This window comes from Elephantulus edwardii, unplaced genomic scaffold (genome assembly GCF_000299155.1).
Source record: "Elephantulus edwardii isolate Elephantulus edwardi_28Jun2011 unplaced genomic scaffold, EleEdw1.0 scaffold00154, whole genome shotgun sequence".
In the NCBI taxonomy this organism is placed as follows: Eukaryota; Metazoa; Chordata; class Mammalia; order Macroscelidea; family Macroscelididae; genus Elephantulus; species Elephantulus edwardii.
This window is the reverse complement of record NW_006399904.1, coordinates 1,818,976-1,842,814: the sequence shown is the minus strand read 5'-3', so window position 1 is coordinate 1,842,814 and position 23,839 is coordinate 1,818,976. Positions and strand designations below refer to the sequence as shown.

The window sequence follows — 23,839 nt, the reverse complement described above, 5'->3', positions numbered from 1 at the left end:
ATAAAAATAATGCCCTAAAATATAATACTTTTAGACTATTCTCTCCCCCATAGACTTCAATGCCGTAAACATATTTCATCCAGTTTTTCTCTTCTTTATACTGAGTTTGCCAAGTGTTAGAAATAGCTGTATGAAAACCAGCTTATGAGAGGGTGGTGTTTTTTGTTTGTTTGTTTTATGTTTTTATGTGTATTTTTGGGTAGTTTATTCAGAATTAGTCATACTAGATTACATATAGTTTTTAAATAATCGTATTTGTTAGTCATTGTTATTAAGTGCTGTAAAGTCAAGTGAGTGCCTAAATAGAAAGAGGAAATCACTGACAATTTCAGTCTTTTCTCTATCTATACCTATTGATCAAGTGGTAAGAAATTTTATTTTCTTGGGGGTGAGATGTAATCCGTAATGAAGGCTGTTTTCTCTGATATTCTGCAGCAAGTGTGTCAAATTTTCCTCATTTTCAGTAAACAAGGTTGTATCATCTACATAGTACAGATTATTCCTTCAATCTAGATGAGTCTTGCTTCAATCTTGATGTCACATTCTTCTTAATAGAGCCTAGTTTCTGGAATAATTTGCTCAGCATACAGATTGAACAGGTAAGGAGATAAGATACAACCCTACAAATCTTCTTTCTTAGTGTTAAACCCTGCAATATTCCATTGCTCTGCCACACAACAACCTGTTTGTCTAGGTATAGGTTTTGCATGAGAACAAATACATGTTTTGGGACTCCCAATCTTCTTTATATTAGCCATAACTTGTTATGATCCACACAGGCAAATATTTATACATAGTCAATAAAGCATAAATAGACATTCTTTTTATATTCTTTACTCCCAGCCAGAATTCATCAGACATCAGAAATTATACTCCTGGTGCTATGGCCTCATCTAAATCCAACTTTAACTTCTGGCTGTTTTCTATCTATGTCCTGTCTTCGTCATTTTCTAATGATCTTCAGCAGTATTTTGCTTGTGTGTGATATTAATGATATTGTTCAATAGTTTTCATGTTCTATTGGATCACCATTTTTGTGACTGAGAATAAATATGGAACTTTTCCGATCAGTTGGGCAGACAACTATCATCCAAATTTCTTAACATAGATTGGTAAGCACAACCCAAACTGTATCTATTAGCTGAAACATGCTAATTGGTATACCATCAACTCCTAGGGCCTTAAATTTTGCTAATGCCTTCAGTGCAGCTACAGTTTCTTATTTCAGTATCATTGGCTCTTTTTCATATGGTACTTACAGAAATTTTTCAGTGTCAGTAATTTTTTTTTCTTTTTGGTACCCTGAATCTGTGTATTCCCTTCATCTTTTTTTTTTTCTTTTAAAGAGCTTTTGTTTTAATTGTGATTTTGATGAAAGTTTATAGAAAAATTGAATTTTCATTCATTCATTGTTACATATACTCCTCCCTTGCCCTTTTTTCTCCTCATCCAGTTCACTTTCTTTTTTTTAAAAGCATTCTTTCAATGTTGTAGTTTCCTCCCTCCCTCTCCTTTCTCTCCCAGTACCTCAGTCCTCTTTGCAATGTACCTCTTAGTTTGGACAGTGGTCTTACATGTATTGCCTAATAATATATTCATTTTAAACAGTTCTCTCCCTTATTTGTTTCATTATAGTGTTCATTATTTATCTACTCTTTTCCTATTCTCCTCCCAGCTCCCCATGTCAGTCCTACTGAGTGACCCAGGAGGATATAGCAAGTTAAAGGTCTCAGTCTCAAAAAGACAAATACTGCATAACCTCCATCTTCTTTTGATGCTTCCTGGATCATTCAATATATTACCCATAACATCCTTCAATATTGCAACTTGAGGATTATATTTGTTTTTCAGTTCTTTCCGTTTGAGAAATGAAGAGTGAATTCTTCCCTTTTTATTTTCCAATTCAAACAAAGAGGAAGACCCCAGTCAAGTCAATAAGCTCAATTTACTAATGGCTGCAGCCATAGGCTCAAGTATAGCAATGGCTCTGAAGATGGTCAAGATTTTGTTTTGTTATATGCTGAGTCACTATGTGTTGGAGCAGAAATTATAGCAACTTTTGGTATATAAATTTTATTGTACTTTGAATAAAAGAATGATGATAGTCATACAGTATTTCCTGTGTTGCAGTTTATAAAATCATTCCTTCTAAATATTATGGTTGCTGTCATGTACTGTTGAATCAGAACCAACCCATACATAGCTGACCCTCCAGTGGGTTTTCAGAAGAAGTTATTTACTCAGGAGAAATCTGCCCATCCTTCTTCCATTGAGCAGCTGGTGGCTTCAAACAGCTTGACTTTGGGATTGCAGCACAGTTTCTTGCCACTGGGACACAAGAGCTCCCTGATTTTGGTTCGCAACTGAATACTTAACCACTATAACATCAGGGTTTCTTCCTGCCCTAGGTTACTGGTAAAGGGCATATTGACTAGCCTTAAACCACTAGCATGTGCCTTGTACTTTATATGTTCTAAATATTATTAGCAAAATAAAACATAATTAGATAATATTGATTTATTTAACACCCTACTTTATACAGTGTTTTAATTAACTTAGAAAATCTTTTGTATGGAAGCATATAGCTTGGGTTTAGAAAGGAATATTTTAAATTGGGATATGAAATAAAGGATATTCTTTCAGCCTTTTCTCATTATTTTTAATGTTTGCTTAAATTACAAAGCCATGCAGCACAATCCACTTGATTTCATTTGATCTTGATATAAATCTGTAGTCTTACATTTTTTCATTTAAAAAATAAAATAAATACCATATTATCTAAGTAAGTAACTTAATAAGCATACTACTAGTATGACTGATAGTAATTTGTGCATTAAAAATGTATATACAGTAATGAAATGCTTATACAGCACTTTATTCATGATTGAGAGCTAGTATATAACTTGTCTTCTTTATGAATTATTAAGGAATTCAACATGCATTTGGACATATTGTGAGGAGGCACCGATCTTTGGAGAGGGACATCATGCTTGGGAGGGTGGAGGGACAGCACAGGAGGGGAAGACCCTCTATGAGGTGGATTGATTCAGTGACTGGGGTAATCAGAGTGGGTTTGTCAGAGACAGGTGAGATTGTCACATAAGAGGGCAGGGTTTAGGAGTGTTGTACATAGGGTCGCTATGAGTCACAAGCGACTCGACAGCACATAACAACAACAACAACAACAAAACATTAAGGAATGAATGAATGAAAGCAATGATGAAGAGAAATATGGATAAATTGAATAGAAAATTACTATCTTCCTAATATAAAGATACTGCAGTGAGCCCAAACCCAGAACACATTGTATACCGTCGAGTCATTTCACTTTTCTTACTTATTTATGTACTTTAAGAAATGTGATTTGTTATTCTTTAAACAGTGTAATAGATTATGGGGTGTTTTTGTCTTAGTATCTATAGGGCTTATAATGTAGTTGATAATCTAAAATAAAGCTGTTAAGCAGAGTTTCCTCAGACCTATTGTAGTACAATTTTGAGATTCTGCACATCAGCAAAAAACTGAAAACATTACAAGAAAGCCTACACTATATCTTCAAAGAATAAAAAAAAAACCCTCTAGACTAGACTAGGCACTAGCTCTTTCTTACAAATCTGAAATTCTTTGTTAAGTTTGAAAGATGAACTATTTATCTGATGTCATGAAAAAAAAAAAAAACACAAAACTAAACCAACAACAAACCTCAAACATATTGCTATAGAGTAGGAACAACTCATAGCTGTTCTTCCAGCATATTTTCAGTGATTATAAATCACACTGGAGGAGATTATTCATCTTTCTGCCTCAGAATAGTTGGTGAATTAGATGGTGAGAAAGATGTTACCCTGTAGGTTCGCAGCACAATTCCCTATGGAGGACACCACTTTACCTGTACAAATTAAACATCTTTCATTACTTTGTCAAATACTCCCATTGAACTTAAAGTGAATAGCAGGCAAGAACTTAGTCCATGGATGTCTTTGTCATTCTCTGTTGGTTTTTTAAAATATTATTTTAATGAAAGATTATAGAGAACTCGAATTTCCATTCATTCACTGTTGCACATTTTCCTCCTGCCCACTCCTCCGCACCCCCAGTTCGCTTTTTTTCTTTGAGAAGGAAAAAAAAAATCTTTCATTGTTATAAAATAGCCCCTCTCTCCAAGTCCACTTTAATATGCAGCTCTTATTATGGACTCTTGCCATGCAAAAAACACCTAATCATATATTCCTTCTCCAACGTTCTCTCCCTCATCTGTTTCAATGCAGTGTACATTATTTATCCCCTCTTTTCTTAGTGTCCTCCCAAACTCGATGTCAGTTCTGTTTTATAACAGTGGCATTATGCAGTATTTGTCCTTTTGAGATTGAGATATTTTACTCAACATAATGTCCTCCAAAGTCATCCATTTTGTATAATACTCCATGAGTTCCTTGTTTTTCAATGCAGCATAGTATTCCATTGTATAAATATACCACTACTTCTCTATCCATTTGTTTATTGATGGACACTCGGTTTGTTTCCAGCTGTTTGCTATTGTGAACAAAGCAGCAATAAACATGAGTATGGACATACCTGCTTGTGGGGTAGTTCTGGTTTCCTTAGGATATATATTCCCAGTCATGGAATTGCTGGGTCAAATGTTATTTCGAACTTTTTTAGAAAGCACCATACTGCCTTCCGGAGTGGTTGCACCATTTTACACTCCCATCAAAACTAAATAAAATTTCCAGTTTCTCCATAACCTTGCCAACATTTTTTGTTTGCTGTTCTACTTACTTTTGCCCTTCTTACTGGCATGAGATGCTATCTTATAGTTGTTTTGATTTGCATCTCTTCAGGAAAGGATAAAAAAGATGAATGGGACTTTCTAAGAATCAAATCTCTATGCACACCCAAAAACTTCCAGCAGGGTAAAAAGGAAAACCACAGACTGAGAAAAAAATATTTGGTAATTATATCTCTGATAAATGACTTATATCTAGAATTTATAAAATACTCAAATACCACCACAACATAAAGTCTTCAGGCCTTTTTTCCATAGGGTCGCTATGAGTCCTGTTCAACTTGAAGGCAATCAACAACACCACCTGAATCATTCACAAACTTAAAGATTTGTTCTCTTGTTGGCTTCACAAGGATCTAATAATTTCTGATTGAAAAAAATTATAAATTTACTTAATATTTTTATTTTACTATCAGATATGTTGAAGGAACATATCATCTAACAAACTAGAAGTTGTTTCCCTATTACTGATACTCCCCTTTTTGTTTTCTTACTGAACATTGCTAGTATAAAGATTTCCAATAGATAATAGTTCCTGCTGTTGGTTGAACCTAAACACTGACCAAAAAAAAAAATTCTATCAACCTTTTTCCTGACTTGAAATGCAAAACAGTATTTGTTTTTTTTTACACCTCTAGTGAAAGTCCATTTATGTGGTGTGACCCCTGTCTGTGGCTCATTAAAAATAAAATAGCATGACCTTTATACCCTAATGGATTATCAATGTTTTGAAGACTACTCTGCTGTTAAACAAGTCAATACAGAGTAAATATATCAAAAAGGTGATAGGAAACTGCCAGGTTTCGATGACTTTTTTTTATGACTTTTATTCAATTGTTTTATTCTTTAATTATTGGATCATGGTCACTTATAAACTGAACTGTGAGGAAGGGGGGAAAAAACCCAACAGAAACAAAACACTAAAGCAAAACCATAACCAGGTGTAAGGCTTATTATGAGGTATTCATATTGGTTTTCACTAGCTATAAAATCTTACACCTGTTTTAAACTGATTGCTAAATTAATATATTCATACAAACACTGCACATTGAAATACTTTTATTTTTAATAAATTATAATAGCTGTATCACTAATTTTAGTAAGAACTAAAAAAACAAGATTAATGTATTCCATATTAGCATTGCTTGGAAGAACACCTGTTTGTAGTCCATTTAGAATTAATACAAACCAAATCGGAAAAGGCTGTATTCCTCCGGGCATCACTTATTCCTTTCTTTCAAGTTTAACAAATAGGCATTTTATACTTTTTTAAAAAGTTCCAAAAGTACCAGATTTACTGTGAGGTGTTCTGAGTTTATTCTAGTTCTGCTAGCTTGGTGTACAAAAAAGCACTATCTAATAACCCTCTAATTTCCTCACGATTTTTGCTGTTTGAGTGATTGTAGCAGGCACTATATTGACCTGTATGTTCAAAATCTTCCTCCTTTTCAACAGACCTCTAAAAAAGTCTGTCCTTTTCAATGGACTTATACCTCCTGAGAAGTATAAAGTATATCCTATTAAAATATGTTCCCATCTTGCTTTCTCCTTTTCCTTCTTCCACTACCAAGCATTCTCATCGCCTTTTATTTCTTTTCTTAGGTAACCTAACTTCAACACATCATTGATTCCTTTCCTTCTTTCATCCTCCTTACTCAATAAAATATTTCTTCTTTCTGAACAATAGAAAATTCTTTTATTCTGTGTTCATGGCTACTGTTCTAATCTATTTTTTCCCTCTTCATTTGAAAAGACCCTTATTTTTGGCATAAGTTTCTTTTTTTATTTTCTGATAATTTCTGTGAAGTATTTAATACAATCACTTTAATGCCACTATTTTTTCCCCTAAAAAATATTCAGGATCACATCTCCTCACACATATACACTCATATGCCGACATTCATATGTTTATCAGCTACTACCACCACTGCTATTTCCTGTATACATAACTTTTAATCTGGTGCAGTCTTTTGCAATTAGACAGCTATTTCATTAATAGTTTCTAATATAATTATAAGTGCTACCACCCTGATAGATTTTTCTACTTTATTAGCGTAAATATTTACAAGGGTCTCCTCTGTTCCATTTTCTTAACATGAACAGATTAGTAAATTCTCCTTTATAAGTGCCCATTTTTTTTTAAATTGCCCTACTGTTCTCTTTTTCTTTCATATTTAGAGCATGTCTAAGTCCTTTATCATGTGCCATGTGTTTTGTTTTGTTTTGTAGGTTAGTCTATCTTTTCTCTGTGCCTTGAATTTTCCTGGAATGTGAAAGCAAGACATATTTTTCTATGTGATTTCTTATTAAGTCTTCCATAGTGTTAACAGAAGTCATTGTCAGGTTCATATGGGTTGTTTTTGTTGTTAAGTGCTGCCAAGTTGAGTACAACTCATAGCAACTTTATGGACAACAAATCCAAACATTGTCTTAGTCTATGTCATCCTCACAATCTTTTACACACTTAAGCCCATTGCTATGGCCACTGAGTCAAAGCATCACACTGAGACTGTTCTTCTCTTTCACTGATGCTCTACTTTTCCAAACATGGTAGCTTGGAGAAGAATACCCTCTTCAAGAAATTCTCTCCTAGATATGCTAAAAGTATCTAAGGCAATGTTTTTTTAAAAATTTTTCCCCCAACATTCTTACTGTATTTTTTCCCAAGAGGTATCTGTTTGTGCTTTAAGCAGTGCAAAGGGATATGCAGTATTTTTCTCCAACATTATATCATGTCCAAGTCAACAATTCTTCTGTCATTTTTATTTATTGTCTAGCTTGTAGATTCATAGAAAGTTATTGAAAATACTATGACCTGAATTAGGCACACTGTGGTGTTGGCCTAAAATCTGGCTTTTCTTTTTAATATTAGGCCTCTCTGGTCTGAAGCTATCATAACTGCTGACACATGATCTTGTAAATCAGTATAGTCTTGCAAATCATCAACTGTTGTGGGACTAGGATAAAAGAATGTTTCCCACACTGGGCCGCAAGACTTGAGGGAGACTAGAGTAGAACTTGGTGAGATTCTGGTAAAAGTGTTGGAGAAACTGTGGCATTTCTATGGAGAAACTGTGGCAAAGTGTGACCTGAGCCTTCTTGCATTTGTGATGGCCAGAGTTAAAAGATTTTCCTCTTCTTACGAGACATTTGAAGAAGCTGAAATATAACTGCTCTGAGGAAAACCTTGCTGGATGATTTAGATTTCACTGCTAAACTGACTAATTTGACTGCTGGACTAATTGTGAGGAATCGTGCCTTAACTTTTGGGATAAACTTGGACTTGTATTATGAGATATTCTTTGCCTCCTTCAATCTCCAATTTACTTTGCTAATAAACTCCCTTTTCAATAACTTACCTGAGTGTGTGTAAGTCAGCAACAAATTAACTTCTTACTATGGTGTGACTCTAGATACACCATGGGACTGGGCTATGAGGTCTTTATCTACTTTCTACTCTTGGGCAGTGAAGGACTGTGCTGTTTTTAACTCCCTCTGGTCCTTTCAAAGAGATGCTCATAGCCCTGTGGTCCCATGTCCTGTTATCCCATGTCCTGTTTTCCTATCTTTAGACATACACCTTAGTCTTCAAACTTACTAAGTAAAACTTTTTCCATAAATTAATAATCTCTTACTTGAGAATATAAGCATATGATTAGAAGAGGAAAAGTAATACAATTTGGAGCCCTGTAGATGAAGCACTGAGCTGCCAACCAAAAAGTCATAGGTTTGAACCACTGGATGTTTTTCAGTAGGAAAATTAGCCTGCCAGCTACAGTAAAATTATAAAGTCTAGGGAACACTATAATGTATCATTCAGTCTGTTCCAATTTACAGAAATCTTCCATTGAATATTCAAGGTTGTTAATCTTTATAGCTGAGTTGCTGACCGATTTGAACCGCAGATCAGTTGGTTAACATCCTGATACATTATACCCTATGTACAAGGGCTTCCTCAGAAGCACTATGGTACAGTTCTATTCTGTCCTATTTGGGTCATTACGAGTCAGAGTTGGTTAGCAGTGAGTTTGGTTTTTATGTGTTGTTTAAAGAATTAATCCATTAAAAACATAAGACTGAAAAATGTTTAAACAGGGAAAATTAGCTGAAATATGTCACCCCATGAAAAGTATTATGTATTTAATGTGACTTATTTTCTTGAAGCCCTCCCATTTCCAAAAGTAAATCTGTTAAAGGAGCTATCTTTCAGATTGCTTAAATCTTCTTAAGTTTTAACAATATCTACCTTCCAAAAACTTTAGATGAATGCATCAAATTAAGTCTGAGGAGCCAAGTGAAGTGAACACAGATATTTTATACTCTCTTCTCAGCAAACTTCTCTGTATTTGACTATTCAACTGTATGCAAGCTTTTACAGTTCATTGAATATTGTTGTATTTGTGTGACATATGTAAACCAGCCTACTTTAGGTGTCATGATATCAATCATGACAGTAAAATGTTCTCTATAATAAAATGTCTAGGTTTTACAAAGATAAATGTAGGGAATAAAGCCCTACTTCAGCAGAAGGTCTTTTTATATGTTAATGTGGATGTTACTTGGAATATGTATATTTATTGTAGTATGTTCTACTTGCTAGATGCCCTCAGAATATTTCTTATTAACTCTAGTCAGCATTTTTTGGCTTAAAATAATTTATCTCTAAATAATTCTAAACTATACATGTTAAAAAATATTTTATAGATGTTTGACTTAAGGTACCGTAGATGTTGGCTATCATTTAATAACTGATAGTGAATGTCTTGTAATGAGTAATAACAGTTTTAAATTATATAACATTCAGTAAATGAAAGTTGTTATGTGCAAAATTATTTATATGGCTGTGTAAAGAATCGGATACACTCTTGATGAATATATGAATTATACTAGAATTCAGTAGCAGAAGTTAATAGTAGAAAAGAATATCTGTGATATTTACAGTCAACAAAAGTTTCTGTTATTTTAAATATTTTATGCCTTTCATTTAGGTCATCAAACTTGCCTTTGAAGAGTTTGAATTGGAGAGAGGCTATGACACCCTTACAGTAGGTGATGCTGGGAAAGTAGGTGACACAAGGACTGTACTGTATGTGTAAGTACATAATTTAGCATCTCTTTGGGCTGGATTCTTTTTTTTTTTTGTCCATAAGCAAATTTTACTACTTAAAGCAAAGGAAAAAAAGACAAAAGCTCAAGTCTTTGAAAAAATAATTTGTAAAAAATTATATTTGAGAGAGTAGGTGTAGGTTAAAATTAAAAGTCTGGGAGAATGTTGCATGCATTTATAATGCTGTGTTGGTCTACTTGTTTCTTTTAGGTTTCATTTGTTTTATTGGTTTTTGGTTTTATTTTGGATTTTTAGTATCCAAAGTACTTTATCGCAGATCTGGAAGAGTAGAAAGAATCCCTTCAAAAACTGCTTCTCCTGTCTAAGGATAGTTACTGGTTTGGATTATTGGGTTAGGTGTTAATCTTCTTAATATTACTATTGCTAGTTCAAAGTTACATTCAAAAGAACAGTCTACATACAGTTACTAATAAACTTGTCGTATAGTTTACATGTGACTGAGAAAAACAGTTTCAAAAAGTATATACTAATTTAGGAAAGATGGATTTCCCCTTGTGGTAAATAGCTAGCTTAAGGTACAGTTCACATATCAAGAGAAAAAAATGCAACTTTAGTATTCTTACATATGGTTTTTAGTTAACTTACAACTTGGGGTTTAGTTTACATATGACTGAGAAAGAAAATAAACACTAATAAAAGGAAAGATCTATTTTTACACCTGGTAAACATACAGCTTAAGGTACTCTATATGACTATAGAGAAGTTATAACAGGATCTGAGGACCAAACAAATGTTAATTTGACCAGTTTAGTAGGCTGGAAATTCAGGATGTTTTTAGAGTTATACCATATGTTAGAATAATCAAGAACTTCCTAATGCTAGCCTATCATCATCCTGACAGTAGTCTTTCAAATCTTTTACTTTTATTTTGGGGGGGTAGGAATATTCAAAGCAAAACTGACACATAATCTGTCTTAACTCAAAGTTAAATAAAAAAAAATATTATCGGTTTATACTAAGTGAAACCACTAAGCTTTGTTAACTCTTATTTTAGCATGTTTTTATTCTCAAAATTTCTAAAATCTATACAAGATAGAAGTAGATTTAGAAGTTCAATAAACATTGAAGCAAACTCCAAAGTTTGACTCAAGAATTAAATAAATGTCATAGATAAGTAAAGTAATGGCTGTAAATGATATTTGATATGACATTTTATCTATGTAAACTGTTAATGTTTTTAATAGTTAATAATGAATGAACTATTATATTTGTTGGCTGTCAAGTTGAACCCACCTATAGTTGACCCTCCTGTGGTTTTCAGAAGCAGTTAATTGAATGGAAGGAGATAATGATTAATTAATAGTTCGTTTTTAACTATTAAAATATATGCATATAGCAACAATTTGAGCATTCACAGAAATAGGAAGAGAAAATGATCAATTTCTCACTCATCTATTTCTTTTCAATCTTTCTCTACTTTCCTATGATATTATGTTATCAGGTTGGGCGATTTTTGTTTGTTTGTTTTTAAATGCAGGTGTTTCCGACAACAATACCATAGGTTCTCCTACAAAAACCCTGCATTTATATAAAACTGTGTACTAAAAAGAAAAGTGATTGCAGAGGAGGAAACTGTTCTGACAATTTACATCTTCACATCTAGAATCCTAACAAAAGTATAAATAATAATAATAATAATTAACAATAACAATATATACACATTGGTTATGTGCACTGTCATTTGCAAATAGAATCACATTCCACCCATCTTTTTTTTTTTTAAATACAAGTTGCTAGTTATTTTTTATTCTTTTCTTGGTGTCCTTATGGATTGGTGAGGCTGGCTCTTGGAAAGCTTACCTGTGAATGTTTCAAAATAATACTTCACTAGAAAAAAATTATGTTAGCATTGTTTCTTCATTTATCAGTTATTTATGAGGCAACTCACCTATTAACATGCTACATATGAATTCATGCTATATTCCTTTGTATAATTTGATAATGAACTTTTTAATCTCAATTATTAGCTGTTGGATATCTTTTCATATTAACATAAAGCTTCATGTCATGTTTTAAGTGTTTCACTACTATTCCTATAACTACTAATTAATGTTGATTGCCTACTACCTATGACAATATCTTCTCTTGTTAAGTAACTCATGTGCCATGTTGTTGTTGTCATGTTGCCTGTAACTCATAGTAGCCCTATGTACAAAAGCCCTAACCCCTGTACCAGTCTTTTTGTCTCTGACACATTTACCCCATTATACCAGTCACTGATACACTAAGTTATAGGCTACTGCATAATATTGTATGTGTTTTTATCATAATCCTTTGAGTTAATGTTTATAATTGCCACTGAGTTGCCTTTGACTCATGGCAACTAATTGTCTAACAGAATAAAAAGCTACTATATCTTGCCTTACCTTCATAATTATTGATAGCTTTGAGTCTATTGTTATGGTTTGTGTTAATATATTTCACTGACTGTTTTCTTTTTGTTGTCACCATACATTCCCTCTTTCACTGGCATCAAGTTAGAACTGACCTTACCTGAACCTCTATAGAGTTTCTGGAGAATGTAAACTGCATGATAAGGAATTGCTCGTCTTTCTCCCATAGAGTGACTAGGGGCTTTGAATTACCTTAGTTTGGACTGGAAGCACAATTTGTTACTCTCTAGGCCACCAGTACCATCACTTTACATTACCAACTATGTTTTTATGTTCTAGTAATGGCCCTTTCTTATTGACATACCCAGAAAAAGTGAGTTAAAATCTATTATCTCTATATTTAAGTCACATTATGGATGTATTTCATCATATATTTTATTTTGAAAGTTTTCTTCCATCTCTCTCTATTCTGAATTTTTCATTACTACCACATTTTATACAAAGTACTGAAGAGCAATGGTGCCTCTCTGGAGACTATGGTGCATCTGACACAGGCCATGGTCTTTGCTATCACTTGTTATGCATCAGAGAGTTGGACAATAACTAAGGAGGATACAAGGAGAATTGATGCCTTTGAGCTGTGGTGCTGGAGAAGAGTATTGAGAATACCATGGATTTCTAGGAAAACAATCAGATTCATCCTGGAAAGGGTCAAACCGGGTGGCTCCTTGGAGGCAAGGATTCTGAGGCTCCGTCTAACATACTTTGGACATGTTGTGGGACCGGTTCTTGGAAAGGGACCTCATGCTTGGTAGGGTGGAGGGACAGCGCAGGAGGGAAAGGCCCTCTATGAGGTGGATTGATTCAGTGGCTGGGTTTAGGGCTGTTGTTCATAGGGTCATTATGAGTCACAAATGACTCAATGGCACAGAACAACAACAACCACCACCACATTTTGAACAGAACACTACTTCTGTCTTCAATTATCACTATTTTTCTTTCACATGTATGTATATAAGGTGAATAAGACAACAATGTCTTGAGTCAGATTTACCTTAGTGATTAAAATGTCATCTCTACTTTTTAAAACTCTAATGAACTCTTTTCAAGCACATTTATCGAATGAAATGTTATTGTTGTTAGGTATCACTGATTCAGTGCTAACTTACAGTGACATTTTGTACAACAGAATGAAGGAATGCTCAGCCCTGTGATATCCCCAAAATCATTGATATGTTTGAACTTATCATCACAGCCACTGAGTCAATCCGTCTCCTTGAAGGTCTTCATTTTTCAGGTTTCTAAAATAGGACCTTCAATTTCCATGAATGCTGAATGTTAATCTTAGTAAAGTAAAAGTATTTCTAACTTTATTTATTGTCCCTATATTACTGAGTCAAGGGTAAATTTTATCACTTATAAATGGTGAAACTGATGCTCAGATGTGTTAAAGAAATTACCTATATTAACACACTTCGTAGTGATGGTTTCTGAAAATCACTTTTGAGTCAAACAATCTCTCTTTCTCCCCTTGCAATGAAATTAGAACTATCTCACAACTTAGTGTCAGTTAAGTTTTCAGGATATATTAATGGCACAAAGAAGATTGACCATCTTTTTTGCGGGAGCGGATGGTGGATTAAAATTTTCAAGAGGTGGTGCCTTTGGGTTAACAGTGCGGCATCCTATTGTTTCACCGTCAGATCTGATCCATACTCATGCAAGAAAGTCTGGTTCATACCACTATCATTTTATTATATTCACTAACAACCAGAGCCGAAGGGGAGGAAACAGACTCTTTCCACCAACTTTTGCAGTCAGAATCGATGCAACATGCAACCAAACATGTTAATAATTATACGTGACTGGAATGCAAAATGTGGACTTGGTAACAGAAATGAGACTGGAGATAGGATGATAGAATTTTGTACAGTCAATGATATATTCACTTCAAATATCTTTTTATAAGAAACATAAATGATGACTATAGACATGGACGTCACCTGATGGTACACGAAGGAATCCGATCAACTACATCTGTGGAAAGAATCATTGGAGAAGCTCAATATCAACTGTGAAAACAAGGCCAGACTCTGATTGTGGAACAGACCATCAATTTACTCATACGCAGGCTCAAACAAAAGCTAAACAAAACGAACTCAACCCACAAGAACAAAAATTTGACCTTGACTATCCCATCTGAACTTAAAAATATCTCAGCAACAGACATGAGACCTTGAACAATAATGAACAAAGACTAAATGAGCTTTGGGAGGATATCAAGAATATATAGTGGCAAAGTTTAACAGGGCAGCAAGTAATAAATATTGGAGAAGATGTGGCAAGAAATGATCTCTTATATATTATTGGTGAGATTGTAAAATGGTACAATCGTTCTGGAAGGCCATCTGGTGCTTCCTCAAACAGCTGAATATAGAAATTCCATAAGACTCATCTATTCCACTATTCAGAATATACCTCAAGAAAAAGAGAACTGAGGTACAAATGGAGACTTGTAAACCAATGTTCATTGCAGCATTATTCACCATAACAAGAACAGAGAAACAGCCAAAATTTCGAACCATAAATGAATGGATTGAGAAATTATGGTACATTCACACAATGGAATACTACACAGCAAGCAGGAACAATGATTTTATAAATTATTACCTAACTTGGGAGGGACTGGAAACCGTTACACTGAGTGAACTATCTCAGCCACATAAGGATAAATATTTTATAAAGCCATTATTGTATAATGACTATGAGGACTCAAGAGGGGTGGGAGAGGGTGGAAGCAGAGGTATGAGGATTTGCAGGGACAGGTGCGATTAATAATGGGGGTTGTACAATTTGATGGGTCAGGGGGTGAGGGAAATTGGAGGATTCTGATTTCTAAAGCAATGTATTCGAATTTTGTAAATAAATTGGTATAACATTTTTTTTAAAAAAGAAAGGCAATGTGGGTGAAAGTCACTTTCCTCTGTTTTCCAGCCAAAATAAATTTAAGTTGTTGAATGAGAAACATATATGCTCTGTGAAAGTTTATCCTAATTTGTAATAACAAGTTTTTAAAAGAAAATAAAGCTGAGGATACTATTTTTCTAAAGAATATTATTAATGAGGAAAGCAAGAGATTTTTGCAGACAGAGGAGGAAGGAAAGACCCAGATGGATGTCAGTAGAGACTCTGAATATTGCACTAGAGTGCAGAGAAGCCAAAGCAAAGGGAAGGAATCAGAAAGTTAAAGAACTAAACAGAATATCAAAAGGCAGTTTAGGAAAACAAAGCAAAGTATTACAATGAAATATGCAAAGATCTGGAGTCAGAAAACCAAAAGAACAAACTCCTTCAGCATTTCTTAAGTAGAAAAAACTGAAGAACAAATTCAAGCCTAGAGTTGCAGTACTTAAGGATGCTATGTGCAGAATACTGAATGATTCAGAAAACACTAAAAGAAGGTCAAAGACATTATGGAAGACAGACCCAGAATAATTCCATGAAGCAATATATGACCAAGAGATAAAGGTGATGAAAGAAGAAGTTCACACTGCTCTGAAGAAGTGGACAAAAAATAAGGCCTCAGGAGCTGACTGACATATTTCAACAAACAGATGCTGCCCTGAAAGTGCTTATCAAGTTGTGCCAAGAAATCTGGAAGACAACTACCTGGCCAACTGACTGCAAGAGATCTGTATTTATTTCAATTCTTAAAAAGAGCAACCAAATAGAATGTGGAAATTATTGAACAATATCTCTGATATCACACACAAGCAAAATCCTACTGAAGTTTATTCCAAACCGACTATAACAGTACATGGGCAGACAAATACAGAAATACAGCCATTATACCAGAAATAACAAACCAGTTTTAGAAGAGATCATGACACAAGAGGCATTATAACCATCTTCAGATGAATCTTTGCTGAAAGCAAAGAGTACCAGAAGAATGTCTATTTGTGTTTCATTGACTATGTTTATTTACTGTGTGCATCACAACAAATTGTAGCTAACTTTGGGAAGAATGGGAATCATGGAATATTTGAATGTGCTCATGTGAAATTTAGACAAGAACTGAAAAAGAAAACACTGCACGTTTCAAAACAAGGAAATGAATGGGTTAGAGATACATTCTGACTCCATAACTTTTCAGTCAATAAAGACCATTCAGAACAGACCACTCAGGTGGCTGGGCTTTATGAGGAGGAATGTGGCATCAGGATATGAGGAAGAATCATCAATAACCTCTATTATGTAGAAGAAACAACCTTGCTTGCTGAAACTGAGGAGCACCTGAAATGTTTGCAGTCTTCAATATGGATTAAAACTCAACATCAGAAAAACAAAATTTGGGCCAATTGGTAGCACCATAATAGATGGAGAAGAGATTGAGACTGTTAACAATTTCAGGTTACTTGACTCCAAAATCAACACTGTTGGCACCAGCAACAAATAAATCAAAAGAAAAATTGCTTAGGGAAAGCTGCTGTCAGGAACCTCTCAAAAGCGCTAAAGAGCAATAAAGTCAGTCTGGAGACTAAGGTACCCCTGGTTCAGACCAAAGTCTTCACAGTTATTTGCTATTCATCAGAGAGCTAGACAATAACAAATATGCCAAAAGAAAAATTAATGTCTTTGAGTTGTGATGCTGAAGACTATTAAACATATAATGGACTGCCAAGAGAACAAACAAATTTGTCCTGAGAAGGGTAAAACCAGGCTTCTTCTTTGAGGCAAGTATTTTGAAACTCCATCTCACATACTTTGGGCATGTGGCAAGAAGTGACCAGTCCCTACAGAAGGACATCACGCTTGGAAGGTTGGAGGGACAGCACAGGAGAAGAAGATCCCAGATGAGACTGATTGACGCATAAACTGGGATAATGGGTGTAGGTGTGCCAGAAACAGTGAGACTAGCTCAAGGTGAAGCAGAGTTCATAACTATAGTACATAGGGTTAATATGAGTTGCAGGTGATTCAGTGGCACACAACAACAACAACATGTTTTTTTAACAGATGTTTTCATTTTCAAAGTACTATATGATATATCTAAACTTATTATAAATAGGAAATTCATGAAAAACACAACATTTAAACATATATTAGAAAAAAATAACATCTCATTCAATAGATACACTAATTAGCATTAACTAAAGAGAAGTCATTTCAGAAATTCTTGTACTGTTCTTATTAGGGAGCTGCACTGATGACCCAAAGGTGGAAATCCCTTGCTGCTTTGAATCTACCAATAACACTTCAGGAAAAAGATAAGCAATCTCCTCCCTTGTGATTTATAACCTATCGAAAAATCAGCTCGATCATCAGCTAAGAGCGGGCTCAAACTACACAGAAAAGAGTTTATGTTAAAAAAAAAAAAGAGTTTGAGTAAGACATAGAGCACATATTCACATACCATTTTCTCCAGTTTAATAATATCTCTGTATCTTTTTCCCCCCCTCTATCTTGTTCTTTTGCTTTTGCAAACAGTTCTATAGGAAACAATTTATGCATGTGTGCATATGTATTTGTTTCATATGCCTTCAGTAAAATTTTCAACAGAGGGATTATAAATTCATAATTGTTTTAATTGATAGCACTAAGTTACTGTTATGTATTTACAATTATCCTCTAGAAAAATGCTATCAATATGCTCTTCTACAACAAAGCATGGAGGTCCCCTTGTCTTCATACCAGCATCAAAATATTTCCAAATTACTTATAAAAGCAAAATTTATTTGTTTTGTTTTCTATCATTCCAAGAAACTTAATAAAAGTACAACATCCTACTGTGTGAAATCCAGCAATCTATTCTGGCTTGTGAGCTTCTCAGCTGGTTTTCGTTCATACTGCATTTTGCCAGTCTGGGTCAGTATTTGTAAAACCAGTGCAGTGGATAGAGAATAATGTGGGGAGCTGAAGATTGGATTTCTAAATCAAACTCTGCAATTCTCTATCTTTATATTCTTAAGGGAAGTCACATTACCTCTTTCTAACTCTGTTTGAAAGGCTATGGAATATATATCATAAACTGTTCATGTTTGTGATAAGGAGTTAATGAAGTAGTGCACATGAAAGGAATAGGAGAACAAGAACAATGTTACCTGTACATTAAATAGCTTTATCCTTTCCATTACTTATAATTTGAGAAAAGATGTCACTTAAATGAATGAGGGACTGCCTCAAATAAATGCAAAATTGTAAATATAAATGTGGTAGAGTAGTACTATGTCTAATCCCTTAGGTCCCCTTTAAATCTCTAAAGCCGTGCGTTCATTTATAATGTTATTTGTTGTTAAAGGAATGATAGCAAACTATGTATTACATTGACATAAGTGTTATTAGAGCCTCCTCTCAATAGCCCATATCTATAAATGAAAGACTAAAATAGCCAACTGAATCATATTTAGGTGTCCTTTGGGAAACATAATATAACAAGGATCTGCAGGGCATTTAATCAATGGTAACAGAAAATAAGAAAAGCCAGAGATATATTTTCGTATACAAAATTCCAGAAAAGGAAAAGAACATATAGAATCACAGCTGGTTTCTTTGGATAAATAAGTAATCACAGAAAACAAATAAACAAATGTTTTATACTTATTAGGCCAGATATAATGCTCAGTATGGAGGTTATAATCTAATTGATGAAATGACACATACATTTGCATACTTCAGATTCTAGACAATATGGAATATATTAAAATTTACACACCAATAACTAATGTAGAAGATCAATAAATTGAAGATGCTAGCAACTTCTGTAGTCTGAAATTGATCACACATGTAATCAAGATGCCTTAATGAGAACTATGATTTTAAGTTAGAAGTAACTAAGAAAAACAGATAGTTGGAAACTACAACCATGGTAATGGAAACAACATTTGAGATCACATGTTAAGCAAAAACAAAGCTTAATTGCAAAGACTTTTCCACCCCCCAACAACATACGTAGTTAATATTCATGTGGATGTCACCAAATTAAGCACACAGGAACCAACTAGACTGTATCAATGGAAAGGTTTGATACATTCAGTATCAGTTAGAACAAGGCCAGGGGCCTACTCCAGAAGAAAACACCCATGTTCAGAAGCTCAATTAAATCCACAAAAGCAAACTATGACACTAACTATAACACACCCTAAGTAAGATACCACCTCAAAAATAGATTTGATATATTGAATAACAAAAACTAGACAAGTTGTGAGATAATACCAAGAACATCTCACAAGAAAAAAATGAAAAGATTATTAAAACACAGAAAAAAAAATCGTAAGTGAATTTCAAAAGATGTTTTGAAACTTAACGTTTGAATTGAGATGTTATTGGATTCTAAGTCTACTACAATTCCTGTTAACCTTATGCACAACAGATTAGAATATTGCCCTATCATATGCCATCCTCATGATCTCCTCCATGCTTAGCTTCCTTTTTAATTACTGCCAATCCATCATGTCAAAATATTTATCTTTTTTGTTGACCTTCTACTTTTCCCAGTATGATGTTTCATTCCAAGAACTGGCACCTCCTGAAAATAAGTCCAAACGTATGTGAGATGGTATTTGTAAAAAGTATGATGGCTGCAAGGAGACAACTGACTCTACTTTCTAACTCTTTAAAGGAGCATTGTCCTCATCAAAAACATCATCAATACAAAACTAATTCCTACAAGGCCAGACATTGTCTCCCATGCTCCTGCACCTACCTACATCTATTAATTCCAATGCCAGCCCTACTTATCTACTGAATCCGAAATCCACTGAAATAACTACATGGGTTTCGGATACCCATACTCATTGCTCTGAGATTTATTGGGGAAGTTAACAGGTTGCCATTAAGATTGGTAGAAGGACACAGTCTCTCTGTCCAGGCAGTTTCTCAAACATGGTTGCAGACTCTTTGTTTGATCTTCATTCTCTTGACTTAGGTCAGTGCCACAAAGTCCCCTAAGTCCTGCTAGTTATGATATCTTCCCTCAGTCCCTCAGACAGCTTGAGTTGTAGCTCTGGTTCTTTGGGGAAGCAAAGCTCAGTTCTGTCTCCTAACCAGTCTCTTGCTCTCTTGTGGCTGCTGCTGCTGCTGCTCCAATAGGCCAATCTGGCTGACACAGGAATCCCTCACCCTGAAGGATGCAGGCTGCTTCCTTTGACTGTTTAAAACTGAGTTTCCTAATTTCTGCTGCTTAATCCACTGATGGGTGGGTAGGTGGCCAGGAGAGATTGGTCCTTGGAGAAGGACATTGTGCCTGGAAGGGTGATGAAGAAGAGTCTTGAACATACCATGGACTGACAAGAAAATAAATATGTCTATATTGGAGAAGGCAAAAACAAGTTTCTCCTTGGAGGCTAGGACTTGTCTCACATACTTTGGGCATGTGTCCAGTAGGGACCAGTCGTTGGAGGCTCAGAAGGGTGGAGGGTCAGTACCACAGGAATACCCCAGGTGAGCTGAACTGATACAGTAACTGGAGCAATGTGAGTAGGTGTGTCAGAGTCACTGAGACTGGCTCAGGACAGGGCAGGCTTCAGAGCTGTTGTACACGTGATGGCACATAACAACAACAACATAGGGAATTAAATTTTGGGCCTCTAACATGGTAGTTGGGAGTTTCACTCCACCAGACCTTCCATGGGAAAATGCTTAAGCAATTTCTACTCATTCAGATCCACAACCTGAGAACCTAATGGAGAGTCACTTCTTGAAAGATGGTATTGGGTTTTCGAAACAATGAAGTATTCTTAGGTACAATAAAACCAAGAATATTGGAAATGTCCATTGTTATTGTTGTTATGTGTCCTTCAGTCATCTGCAACTCATAGCAACACTATGTATAATAGCCCTAAACCTTGCTCTATCCTGTGCCAGTCTTATTGTCTCTGACACATCTATTCCTATTACCTCAATGACTGAATCAATCCAGGTCATTGAGGGTCTTCCTCTACTGTGCTGTCCCTCCACCCTCCCAAGCATGACATCCCTGTCTAAGGACTGGTTCCTCCTTGTAAAATGTCCAAAGTAAGTCAGATGAAACTTCAGAATCCTTACCTCCAAGGAACAGCTTTGCTTCACCCTCTCCAGGCCAAACTTGTTTGTTCTCCTAGCCGTTCATGGTAATTCAATACTCTTCTCCAGCACAACAGCTCAAAGGCATCAATTCTCCTTCTCTCATCCCTAGTCATTGTCTAGCTTTCTGATGCATAGCAGTAATAACAGATTTTCCCAGTGCAGTCTGTCTTTTAATTTCCGGGCTTCTGATATGAAGAATTTTGATTGTATAGCCAAACAAACTGAAGCTATTAACAATCTCAATCTCTTCACCATCTATCGTGATGCTGCCAATCGGCCCAGTGGTAAAAATATTTTTTTTATGTTGAGCTTCAATCCATATTGAAGGCTGCAGTTTTTGACAGAAATATCCATAGAAGTTGTAAAATTTTACATGAAAAAGAAAAAAGTGAGAGTGTAACATTCCAAAGCATGACTTTAAAATAATGCCATGACGATGATAGCAAAGTTTGCCCTGATATCATGAAGTAGTTTAGTCACTCATAATGATTTTGTTTAGAATCTGTATTTTGGTATATTTTAGAATAAGTAAATAATTAGAGTACTATACCATTGTAATTATTTAGACCATTTTTCTTTTTAATCTCTGGGTTGTATCTGTTATGAGCAACAAAATGTTACACAAAAAGTAACATCTTTTTGAAATTTATATAAATAAAATAAATTTGTGAGTCACTGAATCATAAACTGGATTCTAAATACAAGATTCTTTAGAATGGCCCAAGAGACATGAATTCAAAAAGGTCTTAAGGAGCCTACTCTCTATATGCCATAAATCAGTTGTTTATCATCATTTACTTGCTATATGTTTGATCTGATAGAATGCCAAATAGCTATCTAGTAAATTACAATGATCTCTTTTCCTTGAATAGCCCACCAATTTTCAAAGTTAATTTTGAACACTGCAAAAACTTTCCAAGGTTTATGAATTTAAGGAAATTATATTAACTATGGTGATATGTCTTCCCTTTACACTGTATTGCTATTTTAGAAACTATTTTGCATTTATTTTTTCTTTTTTAACTTTGAAAGACATAATATGCACTTTTGGTTTATTGTCCTTTGAGTTTGAAGGACATGAAATATTGAGTCAGGACTATTATACTCTAAATACATTCCACTTATTCTTGTTAAAAATGCATGTATCCTTAGTAAGTGAATAACTTTGCATTTAAGGTTAATTTAATGTCAAAAACACACAATAAAAGTTATAAATGCCCTTGACTGATGAAATGTGGAGAACAGCTCCGTAACTTATAAGTTTGATAATGTCTAAAAAATGTTGCTTGACTCTAACAGAACTATCAACTGTAAGCAAAAACACTTTATGAAAAATAATAGGAAGAACAACTGATGTTCTGAGTCCATAATTAGCTGAAGAAGAATTTTGATCAGACCCAGGGTTATACAAGAACTTCCAATTAGGCTATGGTTTCTTCTTCTCTACATAAAAGATTACACATAAAGATAATTTTGGTGTGTTTCCACAGTCTTTGGTGAGCTTTTTTTTTTATAGACTCATTTATATTTAAGAACATCCTTAAGTTGTAATTCTTCTATGAAGCAATTTTATTGTTTCACCATAAACATGGATGTTGGAGCAAGGAATACCAACTGTGAACTAACATTACCAAGAAAGGAAGCTGATAGCTGTTAAACTTTTTTTACCAGATGATAATAATGCTGATGAGGAATGTCTTGCCTACTCTTCTTGCTAATTAGAGTCTTATTTCTCCCAGAAAAGAGTATTAACCAAATTTGTGTGATACAGAATTGGTACTGAGTTGTAGGATATTCCTTATGGTGTTGTTAGGTGTTGAGTTAGAATACACTCATTGTAGCTTAATTTCCTGTGAGTTTCCAGAGGATTTAAGTCACAAAAGAGGTGATTGTACATCTTTCTCGGTATAACAGTTTGTGGATTTGAACCATCTACCTTTGGGTTTGCAGCATTCTCTTTACCCACTGAACTACTGAAGCATCCTGGTATTTCTCAAAGTAACTCAAACAGAACCTATCTTGAATAATAAGACTGAACTAATCATGTAGACAAACCATTATTAGAAAAGGGGTTTATTCTTTCTTAACAATTAGTCCTAGATGACTTACTATGCTGATGAACAGAGTTCAATTCAAAAAAACACCCATTGATTTATCCTTGACGCTAGCTGAAGATATATTTTAGTAACAGAACCTAAAAATGGCATAATTTAGTCAAGAGAGAGATTTGCATTGATAAAAATAACTGGGGGAATCTGGTATGCAAACATTTAAAATTCTTACGGTTGTCCATATAGAATGATCAATAGATAGTTTTCACAAGAAGTGGATATGATTATATTGTTATGAAGACGTTTTATGTCTTAGAATTCCTGGAGCTTGAGGATAGAGGACATTTTTTTTTAATTTTCTTAGTTTTAATGAACATTTACAGAGATTTTGGGTTTTCATTCATTCCTTGTTGCACTGTTTTCTCCACCCTCATCCCCAGTTCGTTCTTCTCCCCCCCCCATGTCTGTTTTAATTGTC

The 23,839-nt window shown here is 34.6% G+C and overlaps 1 protein-coding gene across 1 annotated transcript in view; it reads left to right on the top strand.

Annotated features, from left to right (window-relative positions):
- Positions 1 to 23,839, top strand: part of CSMD1 (CUB and Sushi multiple domains 1) — a 2,584,888-nt gene that overhangs the window by 1,641,446 nt on the left and 919,603 nt on the right. Inside the window, exon 10 of the mRNA XM_006895025.1 lies at positions 9,775 to 9,878. Coding sequence (XP_006895087.1) covers positions 9,775 to 9,878 — 104 coding nt within the window. The remainder of the gene's footprint in view (positions 1 to 9,774; positions 9,879 to 23,839) is intronic.